This window comes from Anas platyrhynchos, chromosome 22, assembly GCF_047663525.1.
Source record: "Anas platyrhynchos isolate ZD024472 breed Pekin duck chromosome 22, IASCAAS_PekinDuck_T2T, whole genome shotgun sequence".
Taxonomy (NCBI): domain Eukaryota; kingdom Metazoa; phylum Chordata; class Aves; order Anseriformes; family Anatidae; genus Anas; species Anas platyrhynchos.
Window position 1 is genome coordinate 7,937,921 of NC_092608.1, and position 13,154 is coordinate 7,951,074.

General features: G+C 69.0%; 1 protein-coding gene across 3 annotated transcripts; it reads right to left on the reverse strand.

Moving 5' to 3' along the window:
• Positions 1 to 520: 520 nt before the first annotated feature.
• PHC2 (polyhomeotic homolog 2) lies at positions 521 to 10,505 on the reverse strand. 3 transcript variants are annotated; one of them, XM_072026830.1, is made up of 15 exons: positions 10,392 to 10,505; positions 7,038 to 7,231; positions 6,608 to 6,766; positions 6,440 to 6,517; positions 6,187 to 6,348; positions 5,164 to 5,268; positions 4,858 to 5,068; positions 3,952 to 4,268; positions 3,404 to 3,569; positions 2,458 to 2,660; positions 2,210 to 2,339; positions 1,955 to 2,069; positions 1,738 to 1,873; positions 1,336 to 1,642; positions 521 to 1,251 (listed from the first exon to the last, which is right to left on the reverse strand). In XM_072026830.1, the coding sequence occupies exons 2-15, from the start codon at positions 7,185 to 7,187 to the stop codon at positions 1,097 to 1,099; spliced, it is 2,394 nt and encodes a 797-aa protein (XP_071882931.1). In that variant the 5' UTR covers positions 7,188 to 7,231; positions 10,392 to 10,505; the 3' UTR covers positions 521 to 1,096. The 3 variants fall into 3 exon arrangements, with proteins under 3 accessions (XP_071882931.1, XP_071882932.1, XP_071882930.1); XM_072026831.1 differs by having other exon boundaries at positions 1,336 to 1,585; positions 1,955 to 2,088; positions 2,208 to 2,339; XM_072026829.1 differs by having other exon boundaries at positions 1,955 to 2,088; positions 2,208 to 2,339.
• Positions 10,506 to 13,154: the final 2,649 nt, after the last annotated feature.

Consider the following 13,154-nt stretch of genomic DNA (forward strand, 5'->3'; position numbering starts at 1 on the left):
TTCCTTGAACACCCCCAGGGATGGTGACTCTACCACCTCCCTGGGCAATCTGTCCCAACGCCTGACTGTGCTTTCTGAGTGGAAACGTCTCCTCATTTCCAACCTGAACCACCCCTGGCACAGCTTGAAGCCGTTCCCTCTGGTCCCATCGCTGGTTACTTGTGAGAAGAGGCCGACCCCAAGCTCCTTCGGGTAGTTGCAGAGCACTGAGGTCTGCCCTGAGCCACCTCATCTCCAGCCAAGCACAACAGGGATGTCCCAAACCAACCCTCAGGACACAATCAGAGGATGGAGGTGACACCAGGCCCTCCTGTGCACCCTACAGCCAGGGAAGGGCAGCCCCAGCTGGTGGCACCTGTCCCAACCACGGGGGCCAAAGAGCCAGAGGCAGCCCCAGGCCCTGGGGGGTACCGTGTCCGTGTTTACCCACCCACGAGGCGCGAGGAGGACATAAAGCATGCAGGGGGAGGGTTGGTTTTTTTTTTCAGTGTTTATTAAAAACAAAAACAGGAAAAAAGGGTTGTGGTTTCTGTGTTTTTCCTTTTTTTTTTTTTCTCTTTTCTTAGAAAGACTGGTGGCCAGCAGCAGCGACAGCGAGGGCTGGGGGGGTCCTTACCTGCCTTGGGGGCTGAACCCCCACTGCCGCCGTCCTCTACTAAGGTGCCCCCAAAACAGCCCAGGGTGGGGGCGACGCCTTTTCCACGAGGCACCCCGAAACACCCCTTGGGGGGCTACAGCCCCCCTGTCAGGTCCTGGCAGGGCCACACATTAAGGCAATCGTCCTGCTTCACCCTGCCTTTCTGGGGGGCGCGGGGGCCCTCCCTGCCGGAGAAGGGGCCACCCCACGGGGCACACCCAAGGGGAAGCTATCGCTACGGGCTATGTACACACCCCTGCAGCAGAGCTGCACCCCGGCCTGGCTGCGGGGCGCAGGGGAGCTGCCCTGGGGCTGTTTGTGCTCAGCAAGTGGATCCCCCCCTGCCCTCCCTCCCCATCCCACCCTGCAGCCCCCCAAACTGGGCAGGGATGAGGGGGGGGCACGGGTCCCCCCTCCCCACCCCGCCAGGAGCGTTCGTGCAGGCCGGCAGCCGTGGCTCTAGGAGTCCTTGAGCATGCTGATGCGGGCGTAGATCTTGAGGGCAGGGCCCAGTTTGATGTTCATGGTGCTCATGAGGTGGTCCTCCTTCAGCAGCAGCAGCGCCTGCCCGTCAATCTCCTGCGCCCTGAACTCCTCTGCGATCTCCTGGCAGCCTGCGAGGACGTGGCCACGTTCAGTACCACCCCAAAAACCACCTGTGCCCCCCCCCCCAACCCCTTCCTACCCCTGCTCCTCACCCGGCAGCGAACGGATGAACTCGTAGACGTCCTCCACGTTCCACTTGCTGGGCTCACTGGGCAGGAAGCGATGCCCGATGCCCGCCAGGTCCCGCATGTGCATGTCAGGCAGCTCCATGTCGCGCAGCTCGAGGTCGCGGTCGCCCTGGCGCCGGCGCGAGGTGGACGAGCTGGCTGAGATGGGGGACAGCGGCTCCTCGTAGCTCGAGTTGTCCGAGCAGCGGCTCGAGTCCTCCTGGCTGTGGTTGAGCTGCAGTGACGCCGTCACAGAGAGAGGCACCGAGCCCGTCGGGAGAGAAACCGGCGTCTGCAGGACGGAGCGACCGGGCAGCACCGGCCTCGGAGCTCGCCCGCCTGCGCTCCCCCAGCTTTGGGGACAAGTCACGCCCACCCCCTCCTCACCTGCTTCTTGGTGTCTTTGCTCAGGGTGGGCACCTTGCAAGTGCGGCGGCGCCCGTGCGGGGGGCCACCGGGTTTCTGCAGCTTGCTGCGGTCGGGGTGGAACAAGCCCACGCGCTTCGTGCACCCCACATTGTACCTGCACAGGAGAGAGAGTGAGAGAGTGGGGCTGGGGGAACCTCCAAAGGGTGCATGGGGAGGGGGCTGGCCCCCGAGTTACCTCTTAGCACAGGCCATGGAACAGAAGCGCTTGGAGCGCTTGAACTTGTAGGCGAAGTCGACGCGGCCGCAGAGCTCGCACTTCAGCTTCGGGGGGTTCCCCTCCTCTTTGGATTCTGGGGGGCGCGGAGGGACACCCAGAGAGAGAAACGCAGCCAGCTCAGCCGCGGGCGGGGAACGGGGGGTGGGGGGGGAGAGGGAGGGAGAAGCCGGTGCCCCCTCCCCGCTGTGCTCGGCTCGGGGGGCCGGGCGCTACCTTGCATGTAGGGCTCCTCCATTTCGGAGTCGGTGGTGGTGGTGTTGTCCTGCTGCGGGAGTTTCTCGGCCAGCAGCTCCTGCGCATACTTCTTCTTCAGGTTCCCCACCAGCAGCGAGGACCGTCCCACCTGCGGGAGGGGCGTCAGCGGGGACCCCGGCCCTGCCGCGGGGGCGCACCGGGAGCCCCGACGGGGAAGGAGGAGGAGGAGGAGGAGGAAGAGGAGGCCGCGGGCGGCCCACGCGTACCGGGAACGGCTCTGCCCCCTCCTGGATGACGAACCCCTCGATAACGTGCGTCAGGATCTGGGGCTTCACTATGGCCTGGGGCGGTTTGTTCTCACCATTGTGCGGGGCAGCGCCGGCGACGGTGGAGGCAGAGCTCCCGTTCCCCGAGGTCATGCCGGGAGCGCTGGCGTCGGGCTGCGCATGAACGCGGTCGGCGCCCGGCTCTGCGGGGGCGAGGCCGCCCGTCAGCCCCGGGGGAGCCCCGGGGGGGCCGCGCTGACGCCGAGCGACCGGGCCCCGGCCGCCCCCTCCCCGCCCCCGCCGCTCCCCCCCCCCCACCCCCGGGGCCGCCGCCAGGGCCCCCCCCCCGCGGCCTGGGCCCGGGCCCCGCCGAGGCCGCGCCCCGCCCGCCGCCCCCCCCCAGCCCTACCTGCGCCCGGGCCGCGGCGGCTCCGGGCCGGGGGCGGATGCGGAAGTGAGGTCAGCGCCCGCCGGGCCGGGCCGGGCCGGGCCGGGCCGAGCCGGGGCGGTGGCGGCGGGGCGGGGCGGGGCGGGGCCGGGCGGGCACTCACCGGCGGCGCTCAGCGGCGCGGCGGCCCCGGCGGCGCCATGGCGGGGACAAAGGCGGCGCGGGCGGCGCTCGGCGGCGGAGGCGCGGGGACAAAGGCGGCGGCGGGGCCGGGCCGGGCCGGGGCGGCGGCGGCGGCTGCGCGGGGCGGGGCGGGGCCGGGCCGAGGCCACGCCCCCGAGCTCCCATTGGCCGCCGCCGCCAACGAGCGCGCGCATGCGCACAGCGCCGCCGGGGCGGGGGAGAAACCCCCCGGGGGAGGGGCACGGAAAGAGGCGGGGCTTCGGGAGGGGGCGTGGTTATGTAAATGAGGGGCGGGGTTTATGTAAAGGGGGCGGGGCCTCCCCAGCGCCGTGCCCCCGGTCTCGCCCCGCGGCCCCGCCCCCCCCCGGCGCTTACCGTGGGCCGGGGGCCGCTCGCCCGGGGGGGCCTCGGGGCCCGGGGGGGCGGCGGGAGGCGGCGGCTGCGGGGCGGGGGGCTGCGGCGGGGCGGCGGGCGGGCTCTCGGCGCTCCTCTCGGCGGGCGGCGGGTCCCGGCGGGCGCCCTCGGGGATGCCGAGCGGGGGCTGCGGCGGGGACAGCGTCAGCGCCCCCCCCCCGGCACCGGGGCACCGCGGCGGGGGCCCGGTGGGTGGGCACGGGCACGGGCACGGGCACGGCGGGACGGTGCCAAACCCCGACGGGGCACCCGCGCGTGGGTCGTGCCCATGTGCAATGCACGCACCGGGGGGGCGCGGGACCCCCGTGTGCCCCTGTGCACCCGGACCGGGGCAGTGCCCGGGCACACGCGTGTGTATGGGGGGGCCGCATGCACACCCACGTGCACCTGCCCGCACCAGGCGTGCCCCCCCATGCACCCCTCGCACAGACCGGGACCCCCCCCGTGCCCCCCAGCTCTCGCCAGCCGGGCAGGGGGCACCGGGGGACCGGGGGGTGGGGGGCCCTCACCGTGGCACCGGCGGGCTGCAGCTGCAGGATGACGGCGGAGGCGTGCTGGAACTTGCGAGGGGCCCCGTGGCAGCCGGGGTGCCCGTTGGGGGCAGCGCCATCAGCCCCGGCACCGTGGGGGACCCCCGGGCTGGCCCCCGCTTTGGGTGGGGGCACCGGGCCGGGGCTGGCGGGGGGCAGCGGCTGGAGCTGGGGGGCGGCCGGCCCCGGGGGGGGCTGCCCGCGGGGCGCTAGCTGCTGCTGCTGGATGACAAACTGCTGCTGGATCGGCTTCGGCGGCTGCTGCAGGAACTGGGGCGGCTGCAGTGGGGCGTAGGCTGTGGGGACAGGGCCCGCGGCATCGTCACCGGCGCCTCGCCCCCAGCGCGGCTCCCCCGGCTCAGCCTGGGGCCCCCTCCCGCAGAGGCTGCGTCCGGCCTGGCACCCGTTCACCCCGGTGCCTCGGGACAACGGTGCCGGCGGCTGCACCGGCTCCTGCTGCTTGGTGGCCAGGGTGAGGCTGTCCCGATGGGGTCCCCGCTTTGGGGGGCACCTCAGCACAGCACCCCGAGGCTCGGTCACCCCAGCAGGGTGCTTGGTGCCCAGGGCGCAAGCAGCCTTCACCCCGGTGGGCGAGCTGTGGGTAGGAACCTCCTCGCCCCTCTGGCCTGCAGCCTCACTGCCCCGCCAGCCCTGGACCCGGGATTTCTAGTCGAGGGCCATCAGTAGGCTTCAGAGTGAACCCCCCGCAGGCTGGCCCTGTTTGCTCCACCCAGGGCTGGGCTTCCAGAGGAGCTGCAGGTCCTGCGCAGGCCCTACAGGGCCCACCATTAGTCTCCAGGGTGAACGCCCTGCAGCCTCCCTTCCTGTTGCTCTCCCTCTGTGTCCCCCCCACGTCCCTGCCACCCCCTCGGCGCAGAACCTTACCTGGGGTGACGAGCGGGTGGGTGGTTGCGGGGGCGGCGGCGCGGGCCAGGGGGTGGGTACGGGCCTCGGGGCCCTCGGCCTTTTTGAGGTGGTCGCCGGGGGTATCAGGTGGGGGGACCCGGGGGGGGGCGGCCCGGGGGGAGCCACCGGGGGGCTTCATGGCGAGGGCGGGGAGGTGGGGGCCGGCGGGGCGCAGCGCCAGGCTGTGCACCTGCAATGGCAGCAGGTCAGCGGGGGGAGCTGGCAAAGGGGCAGGAGGGACAAAGGGGTGCCGGGAGGGCCTTATCCCCTCACCGGGGGGCTCACCTGGGGGGCGGCGGGTGGTGGGGCGGGCGGCGGGGCCGGTGGTGGGGCAGGCGCGGGGCTCTCGGGCCGGACGGCGCTCACGGGGCCCGTGGGCGTGAAGATGAGCTGGGGGGGAGAGAAGAGTGGGTGCACGGCCCCAGTGCGTGGGGGTGGCACCCTACACGTGTGTGTGTCCCCAAAACATCCTCATGGGGGGGCAGAAGCATGGGACATGATCATGGTTGCCCATATCAGAGGTACCTTGAGGGGTCTGGGCACCCCCAGTGCTGTGGGGAACACCCCATAGGGTGTAGGCATCCCATGGGGTCTGATACCCCTTGCCCAGGGCAAAGGGCACCCTCCTGGGGCCAGGCACCCTACAACAGGCCTATGGGTACCCTCTGGAGTCTGGGCACCCCGTGGTGAGGGCGAGGGGCACCCTGTGGGGTCTGGGCGTCTATTGGGGTCTGGGCACCCCTAGCAGGGTGAAAGTACCCCATGAAGTCTAATGCTCCTTAACCCCATAGGATGGACGCCCTACACAGCCTGGGCACCCCCCAGCAGTGTGGGGCACACTCTGTAGGGCCTAGGTGCCCAGTGGGGCCTGCACACCCCAGGGTGGAGCAATGGGCACCCTATGGGGTCTGAAGACCCCAGAGGAGGGTGTGGGTACCCTGTGGTGTTTGGGCACCCCCAGCAGTGCCACGGGCATCCTATGGGCTCAGGTGCTCCCTACGGGTGCACCCCACAGCAGTGTGACAGGCACCCTATGGAGCCTGGACACCCCACAGCAGGGTAAAGGGCTCTCTATAGGGACTGGTTACCCCATGGCGGAGCGATGGGCACCCCACTGTGTCCAGGCCACCCCACAGCATGGCAAAGGGCACCCTTCACCATGGGCCTTTGCACATCCTAAAGGTTCCTGCACGGTGGGTGCCAAGCTCCTGCAGGTACCCTATGGGTCCTGGCAGCCCCGTGGCACGCTGCCGGCCACCCCGTGGGTCCCGGCCACCCCCCAGCGCCATGGGGCAGGGCGCCTCTTACCATCTGTGCCCGCAGGTACATCTGGGCCTGGCTGGCGGTGAGGGCGGGCGAGGCGGCGTTGCCCAGCAGCACAGCTTGCTGCGCGATGCCCGACGCGCCGGGGGCGACGCTCTGCGCCCGGTTCAGGAGCTGGGCGGCCGCTGGCGACGTCGCCAGGTTGATCTGCAAAGAGGGGGGCGGCGGGAGAAGGCCGGGCTGCTGGGCCGGGGGGGGCCGTGCCAGGGCAGCGGGGTTTACGGGGCCGGGGACTCACCGTGGGCTGCTGCGCCGGTGCCGCCTGAGTGCCGTTGGCACCCGAGGAGCCGCTCTGCCTGTTGGCCGCCAGGCTGGCCTGCGGGAGAAGGAGCAAAGCGTCACCGAAACCACAGCACCCATGGGTGCCCCTGCGGCGTGCCGGGTGGGGGCGAGGGGGGCGCCGTACCTGCTGCACGGCCGCCAGGCTCTGGAGCTGGGCGCTGGTGAGGTGCTGCTGCTGCAGGGCGGCCGTCTGCAGCATCAGGTGCTGCTGCTGCGCGGCGTACATCTGCTGCAGGTACTGCGCCGCTGTGTTGGGCTGCCGGTGCAGCGCCTGCTGGATCACCTGCGGGGCGGCGGCGGCGTCTCCAAAACGCCCACCCTGCCCCCGGCCCCCTCCGTGACGCCGGGAAGCGTCGCCCTTTAACCAGGACCCCCCCAGCGCCCGGGGGTTTCTCTGTTCTGAACCCAGTGCCGGACCTGACCTGCTCCAAGCCCGACCCGGCCCCGTTTTTGGGTTTGTTTCCCACGTTCTGATTCCGGAACGCATTCCCAAATCAAATTCCCGAACGGCTTCCTAAATATTTCGGGTATCTTCCTGCTGGCCGCCACCCTACCTGGACGGTCTGGCGGTCAGGGATGCTGCTGTAGACGGAGATCTGGGGGGCGGGCGGGCGGCCGGTGCCGGTGCTGCTGGGCGTCGTGCCGGTGCCGCTGGCGCTGCTGGAGGGCGGCTGCGGGGGCGCTGGGAGCTGCTCGTTCTCCATGGTGGCCGGCCGGGGCCGCGCGAGGCGGCGGGGTCAGGCTAGAGCTGGGTGGAGACGGAGAAGGGTGAGGGAGGCACCTCCCAGCGCGGATCCCCGGGGTGGGGGGCCCAAGGGTGCCAGCTGGGGTCCCCCCCAGCCTCGCGCCTCCGCCCCGCTCCCGGTGCCTTCCTGCGGCGAGGCGGCACTGCAAAGGTGGTGGCGGGGATCCCAGCCCCCTCCCTGCTGCTTCCTGCCCCCAGGCCCGGCTGGGGGCCGGGGGGGCCCCCAGGGGTTCCCGGTTCACGCGGCTGGGGCTGGGGGAGCGGTGCCGGGGCGCTGGGGGCAGCCTCAGGGTAGCTGGGATGGAGGGCGGGCGGCGGGACAGAGGGACACAGGGCTGGATGGAGGGACAGAGGGACGGACAGAGCCAAGCGCCGAGGCTCCCACTGCTCCTCTTCCCCTCAGCCCCCCGCAGATCTGGGCAGGAGCCTCCAGGGCTCCGGAGGCCCCCCAGCCCCCAGTGTCTGGGTGCCCCCATCCTGGGGGTGCCACCAGCGCGCCCCGGCTGCATCCTGCCTGAGTGGCGGGATGGGACGGGAATGGGACAGGGACGGGATGGGACGAGGAGGGGACGGGACACAGACAGGGACGGGACGAGCCTCCAGGCACTGGGGGAAAGGGAAAAGTGCTGAGGGGACGGAGGGAAGGACGGGCAGAAGGAAGGATGGACAGAAAGATGGAGAGGAGTGGGAATGGTGAGGGGAAGGAAGGATGGAGGGCCGGACGGATGGCGGGATGGAGGAAAGGGATGTGGGGAGGATGTAAAGGACAGAAGGAAGGGAAGGGGGAGGACAGACAGAGTGACGGATGGGAAGCCCGGACAGGAAGGGAAGGGATGAGGGGAGGGAGAGAAGGAAAGAAGGAAGCAGGAAAGGGACAAAGGACAGGAGGGATGGGGACAGGAGTCGGAAGGGATGGAGGGACGGGTGGAAGGAGGGATGGAAGAAGGATGGGAGGGATGGACAGATGGAAGTGGGGAAGGGAGGGAGGAAGGAAGGAGATGAAGGGAGGAAGAACAGCCAGAAGGAATGGAGGGACAGACGTAAGGGACAAAGGGACGGGGACGGAAGGAAGTAGGGAAGGGACGGGAGGAAGCAGAGAGAGGAAGGGAGGGAAAGGTGGATGGATGTAGCCATGGGCTGAGGGGGGAGGACAGACAGAAGGACAGACAGGAGGAAATGGGAAAGGGGCGAAGGGAAGGACAAGGAAAGACAGAATGACAGACGGAGGAAAGGAACAAACGGACAGACGGATGGGAGGGAAGGGACAAAGGGAGGGAAGGAGAGAAGGAAGGACAGACTGAGGGACGGGGGAGAGAGGAAGGGGACAAAAGGAGGGCGGGAGGGTGGGGAGAAGGAGGTAAGAAAGGGATGAAGGGAGCGAGGGAAGAGGGACGGACAAAAAAGGCAGGGATGGACGAAAGTACAGAGGGGGGCAGGGACGGACGGACAGAGGGGACGGGATGGAAGTACAGAAGGGAGGAAGGAACTGGGACAGGGGTGGAAGGAAGGAGGAAAAGCATAGAAGGAAGGACGGATAAAGACGAAGGGAGGGAGGGAGGGAAGGAAGGACAGACAGAAGTAGGAAATGTCCGAATGGGGGAAGGAAGGACAGAGGGATGACAGGACAGGAGTGGCACAGGGTGCGGGGAGGGGAGGGCAGCAGGGAGCAGGGAAGGAAAGGGCCGAAGGGTGGGAGGGGAGGACGGGGGAGAGAAGGGGTGGAAGGAGAGGAAACGAAGAAGGAAAGGATGGATGGAGGGGACAAAGGGAAGGACAGAAGGAAGTGGGCAAGGGACGGACGGGAGGGATGGAAGGGCAGGAGGAGGACAGGGACGGAGGGCGCTGGGTGCTGTCAAGGCCGCAGGGAGGTCCCAGGGCAGCAGCAGGACGGAGCAGGAGCAGCTCCAGCACCTCCAGCACCACCGCGGCCCCAGTCGGTGCCAGCCCCATGCCCACGCCACCAGGCCATGGCCACCGGGACACGGTGGCTCCACCGCCTCCACTCACAGCCACCGCGTTCTGGCACTCCCAGAGGTGCCAAGAGGCCTCCGGCCACCTGCCCGGTGGTGGCCCCGCCACACGTCCCGGCCGAGCCCCTGGAGGTGCCACCACGGTGGGCGCCACCAGGGCGGGTGCCATGGCCAGCACCAGGGACAGCGGCACCGGGTGCTCCACCATGGACAGCGGCCACAGTGGCCACGGCGGGTGGCCCTGGTGGCCACAGCAGGTGACCCCGTTGGCCACGCCATGGCACGGCACAGACACAACCCGGCACCGTGCCCCGGTGCCAGGTCCAGGGGATGCGGCAGCAGCGCCGTGTCCCGGCTTCGGTGGCGCCTGGCTGCCCGCAGCGCCGCATCCCCGGAGGGCGCCGCTGCCCCGACGCTCACGGGGACGCCGCCAGCGCGTGGCTCCGGTGCCACGGTGCCCGGGCACGGCTCCCGAGGCCCATCCCTGCTCCACGGCCGGTGTCGCTGTCCCCGCTGCCGCTTCCTCCCGGTGTCACCGCCGCAGGGCCACGTCGCCTCGTGTGGCTCCCCAGCTCCGCTCGCTGCCACGTGTCCGCCGTGTGCCGGTCTCGACGCCGCCTGGGCGGGAACCGCGCTCCGTGCTCCGTGCTGAGCGGCTGCGCTGCCTCGTCCGGCTGCTGAGCAGCGGGTGCCGGTCCCGGTGGCACCGGGGCCTCGGGGACACCGCCACCGGCACCGGGCAGGGGGTGACGGTTTGGGGGCGGCCGCACTGGGCCCTGCCGGAGCTGGAACCACACCGAGGGGCGCCCCCAGGACCCCCGCTTCGGGCCCCGGAGCCTCCCCGGCGGGAGGCGAAACCGGGGTGCGGAGGGGACCGGAGGAAGGGGGGGGGAGGGAGGACCCGGGGGGGGCGGCGGGCGGGGGGAGCCGGGGAGGGGGGAGAGGAGGGGGGCGGGGCGGCGCTGCCGGTGCCCGCGGGGCGCTGCCGGCGGCCGGGGCCGTGCCGGGGCGGGCGGGGGGAAACTGAGGCACGGCGGCGGCGGCGGCCCCGCGGCCACACGGACGCGTGCGCGGCGCGGCCCGGTCCCGCCCCCCCCCCTCCCGGTCCCGGTCGCTCCCAACCCCTCCCCGCCGCCTCCCCGGACCAGACAAAGCCGCCGGGGCCCCGAGGCGCGGCGCGGCGGTCCCGGTACCTGCGGCCCCGCGGCCCGGGCCGAGCGGCTCCCGCCGGCCATGACGGAGGCGCCTCCGGGGGCTGCGGCCGCGCGGGCCGGCGGGGGCGGGGCGGGGCCGGCGGGAGGGGCGGGGCCGGCGGCGGAGGGGGGCGGGGCCCGGCGGGGAGGGGGCGGGGCCGGGCGGGGCGGGGCGGGGCCGGGCGCTGCCTGGGGGCGGAGGGCGGCCGCGGCTCATTTGCATGTCACGTGCTCCGCGCGTCCAATCGGCGCCCGGCCGGCCCGGCCCGGACACGCCCCCCCCCCGCGCCTCGCGCCCGCCATGGCAACGGGACGGGAGGGTGGGGGTGGGGGGTCGGGTCGCCATGGCAACGGGGGCGGGGCTGCCCGCGCGCTGCCCCGGGAGCTGAGGGGGCGGGGGGGGGGGGGGCGAGGTTTGCGGGGGGGCACCGGGATTGGCAGGGGGGGCTCAGTTCTGCGTCTGCGGCTCAGGGCTTGCAGCAGGCACTGGCGGCTTGGCGGCTCCCGGGGGGCCGCACAGGGTGCGGGGGCTCCCACCCAGCCCGAGGCTGCCACCGGGGGCCGGGACCCCCCCCCGGGCTTCGCTGCAGCCGCCAGGAGGGGGCGATGCCCGCCCTGCCATGCCCGGCTCGGGGCGGCACAAGGAGCCCTTCTCCTTTTTTCTCCCTTTCTCCCCCCCGTTTATTTTATTTTATTTTTTATTTTATTTTATTTTTTATTTTATTTTATTTTATTTTATTTTATTTTATTTTATTTTATTTTATTTTATTTTTTATTTTATTTTATTTTATTTTATTTTATTTTATTTTTTTTTTTTTTTTTTTTTTTTTTGCCCCCTTCCCTGCACAAGCAGCGCCCAGCAGCAGGGAGCACCTCCGGGACCCCACCAGCACCCGCACATAAAACCGCTCTGTAGCAGATGGTGGCCCAAAACGGGTGCTTTCCAACCCAAAAAGGCGATGGCTTCACCTCCACGTTTTGGGGTCACCCTGATGGGCCCCGTGCAAGGCCAGCATCCCTTGGGTGCAGGAGCGAGCTGGGACCGGGCTGGGCCCCGCGTGCCGACGTCGCACCCGCGGCACGGCCACCGGCACCGCGCTCCCGCCACGCTCTTCCCGTGCTCGCACTGGGGAGCCAGGCAGGAAAAGCTTTTAAGCAGAAATCCTCATTGTTTCCACCCAGCGGGGTGGCCATTCAGCCTCCAAACATACGGAGGGCTGGGTTTCCAGGAGGAAATTTCCCTCCAGACGCAAGGGGATGTTAAAAAAAAATAATAAAAATAAATAAAAAAAAATGCTGCGTTTGGCCTGAAAGCTCGGGGGGTGGAGGAGGAGGAGGGTTTCTCGGCGAGGTGTGGCCCAGCCGCCCCATGCGTGGGCTCGGCGGGCACAAATATTTGTGTGGATATTGAGGAGTGGGTGGGCGCCGGGGGGAACAAAGCGCGGACGTGGCGCATCCCCGCAAACAATGGGGCCGGATATTTCCCGGTGGGAGCAAGGCCTGGCGATGGAGCTGGCTCACATCCTCCTACCTGCGGGCCCTGCACTGCCCGGGTGGGCTCGCGGTGCCACCGGGACCCCGATTCACGTTCTGGGGGGGGTTTAAGGGGGCTCTGCCCCTGCCCTCTGGTGCCATGGGCGTCCCGAAGCCCCTTGGGTTGACTCGCACCCATCCCTTGCGTCCGCCTGGGATGTGGCACAGGGGTCACCGCCCTTCCCAGGGCTTGCATTTTGCCTGACCCCTTTTTCCAATCAAATTGCTCCCAAATCCTTCCTCCCCAAGGGTCGCAGCGGTTCCTAGCAGCATCCCCAGAGCACCATCATCCCCAAAGCACTGCCCCCCTGCAAAGCCCCCGGCCGCCCACGGCGCTGCTAGAAGGGCTCCAGGGCAGGGCAGGAACGCAAGGAAAGGGGCTGGGCGGGTTATGCAAGCTGCCCAGTTGCCTCTGGGGGGTTGTTTTATTTTTTTTTTTTTTTGCCATGAATTCAGGTATTTTTCCAAAGGAAATCGCCCGGTGACGCAGCTCGCCTCAAGCCTACGCCTCTGTCCCCGGCTTGTTCTGGATGCCGGCGGGGGGCTGGAAGAGGCGGAAACCCCCTGGGTCCTGGAGCCCTTGGGAAGTTTGGCAACTGCCGGCACTGAAGGGGGCTCAGTGGTGGCAATAAAATCCCCCCCAGATCCTTTTTAGGGGTGCTCCAACCCAACGCGTGGATGAAACATCTGCAAGGACAGGCTGCAGGAGAGGAGAGCTTGTCTTCAGGGCTCTGTGCGGCCAAAACTTGCTTTTTTTATTATTATTTTTTTTGTACAACTTAAGTGGGTCATGAGCGCTGTTGCCAGCGGGGGAGTTTTCTTGCAGTCCCCCTGCTTTTACCTCGAGCCTCCCGTTTCCTTTCACCGAGCAGAAATTTCAGCTTCCATCCACTTGGTGTCAGCTCCAGCCCCTCTCCAGCCCCACGCTGCCAACACTGGTCCATCCGTCCGTCTGTCTGTCCCAAACCACCCCATGTCTGGCCGTGTCGGCCTGTCTCAGAGGGGTGTGTTTATCTCCCTGCCATTACACCCTTAATTTACCAGCCTTAAGCACTGCCCCATCTCCTCTTTGCATACCCACCAACCCAAATTGGAGTGAGCGGCTTGGATTTGCGCCCTGCTTTTCGGCTGGGGATCCCAGCGCCAGGAACCCCCTACATCACCTCCCTCGATCCCGCTGTGTCTTATTTAAATCGTGCCAGTTCATTTAGAAGCTCCCTTTGTTCAGGA

Excerpts from the sequence above, each read along its gene's own strand:
- PHC2 (XM_072026829.1), bottom strand. The coding sequence starts at position 7,187 with ATGGAGAACGAGCAGCTCCCAGCGCCCCCGCAGCCGCCCTCCAGCAGC. Across the intron at positions 3,570-3,951 it reads TGCAGCCCGCCGGTGCCACG|CCCCCGCTCGGCATCCCCGA; the intron begins GTGAGGGCCCCC and ends TCCCCGCCGCAG. Across the intron at positions 1,874-1,954 it reads TCCATGGCCTGTGCTAAGAG|GTACAATGTGGGGTGCACGA; the intron begins GTAACTCGGGGG and ends TCTCCTGTGCAG.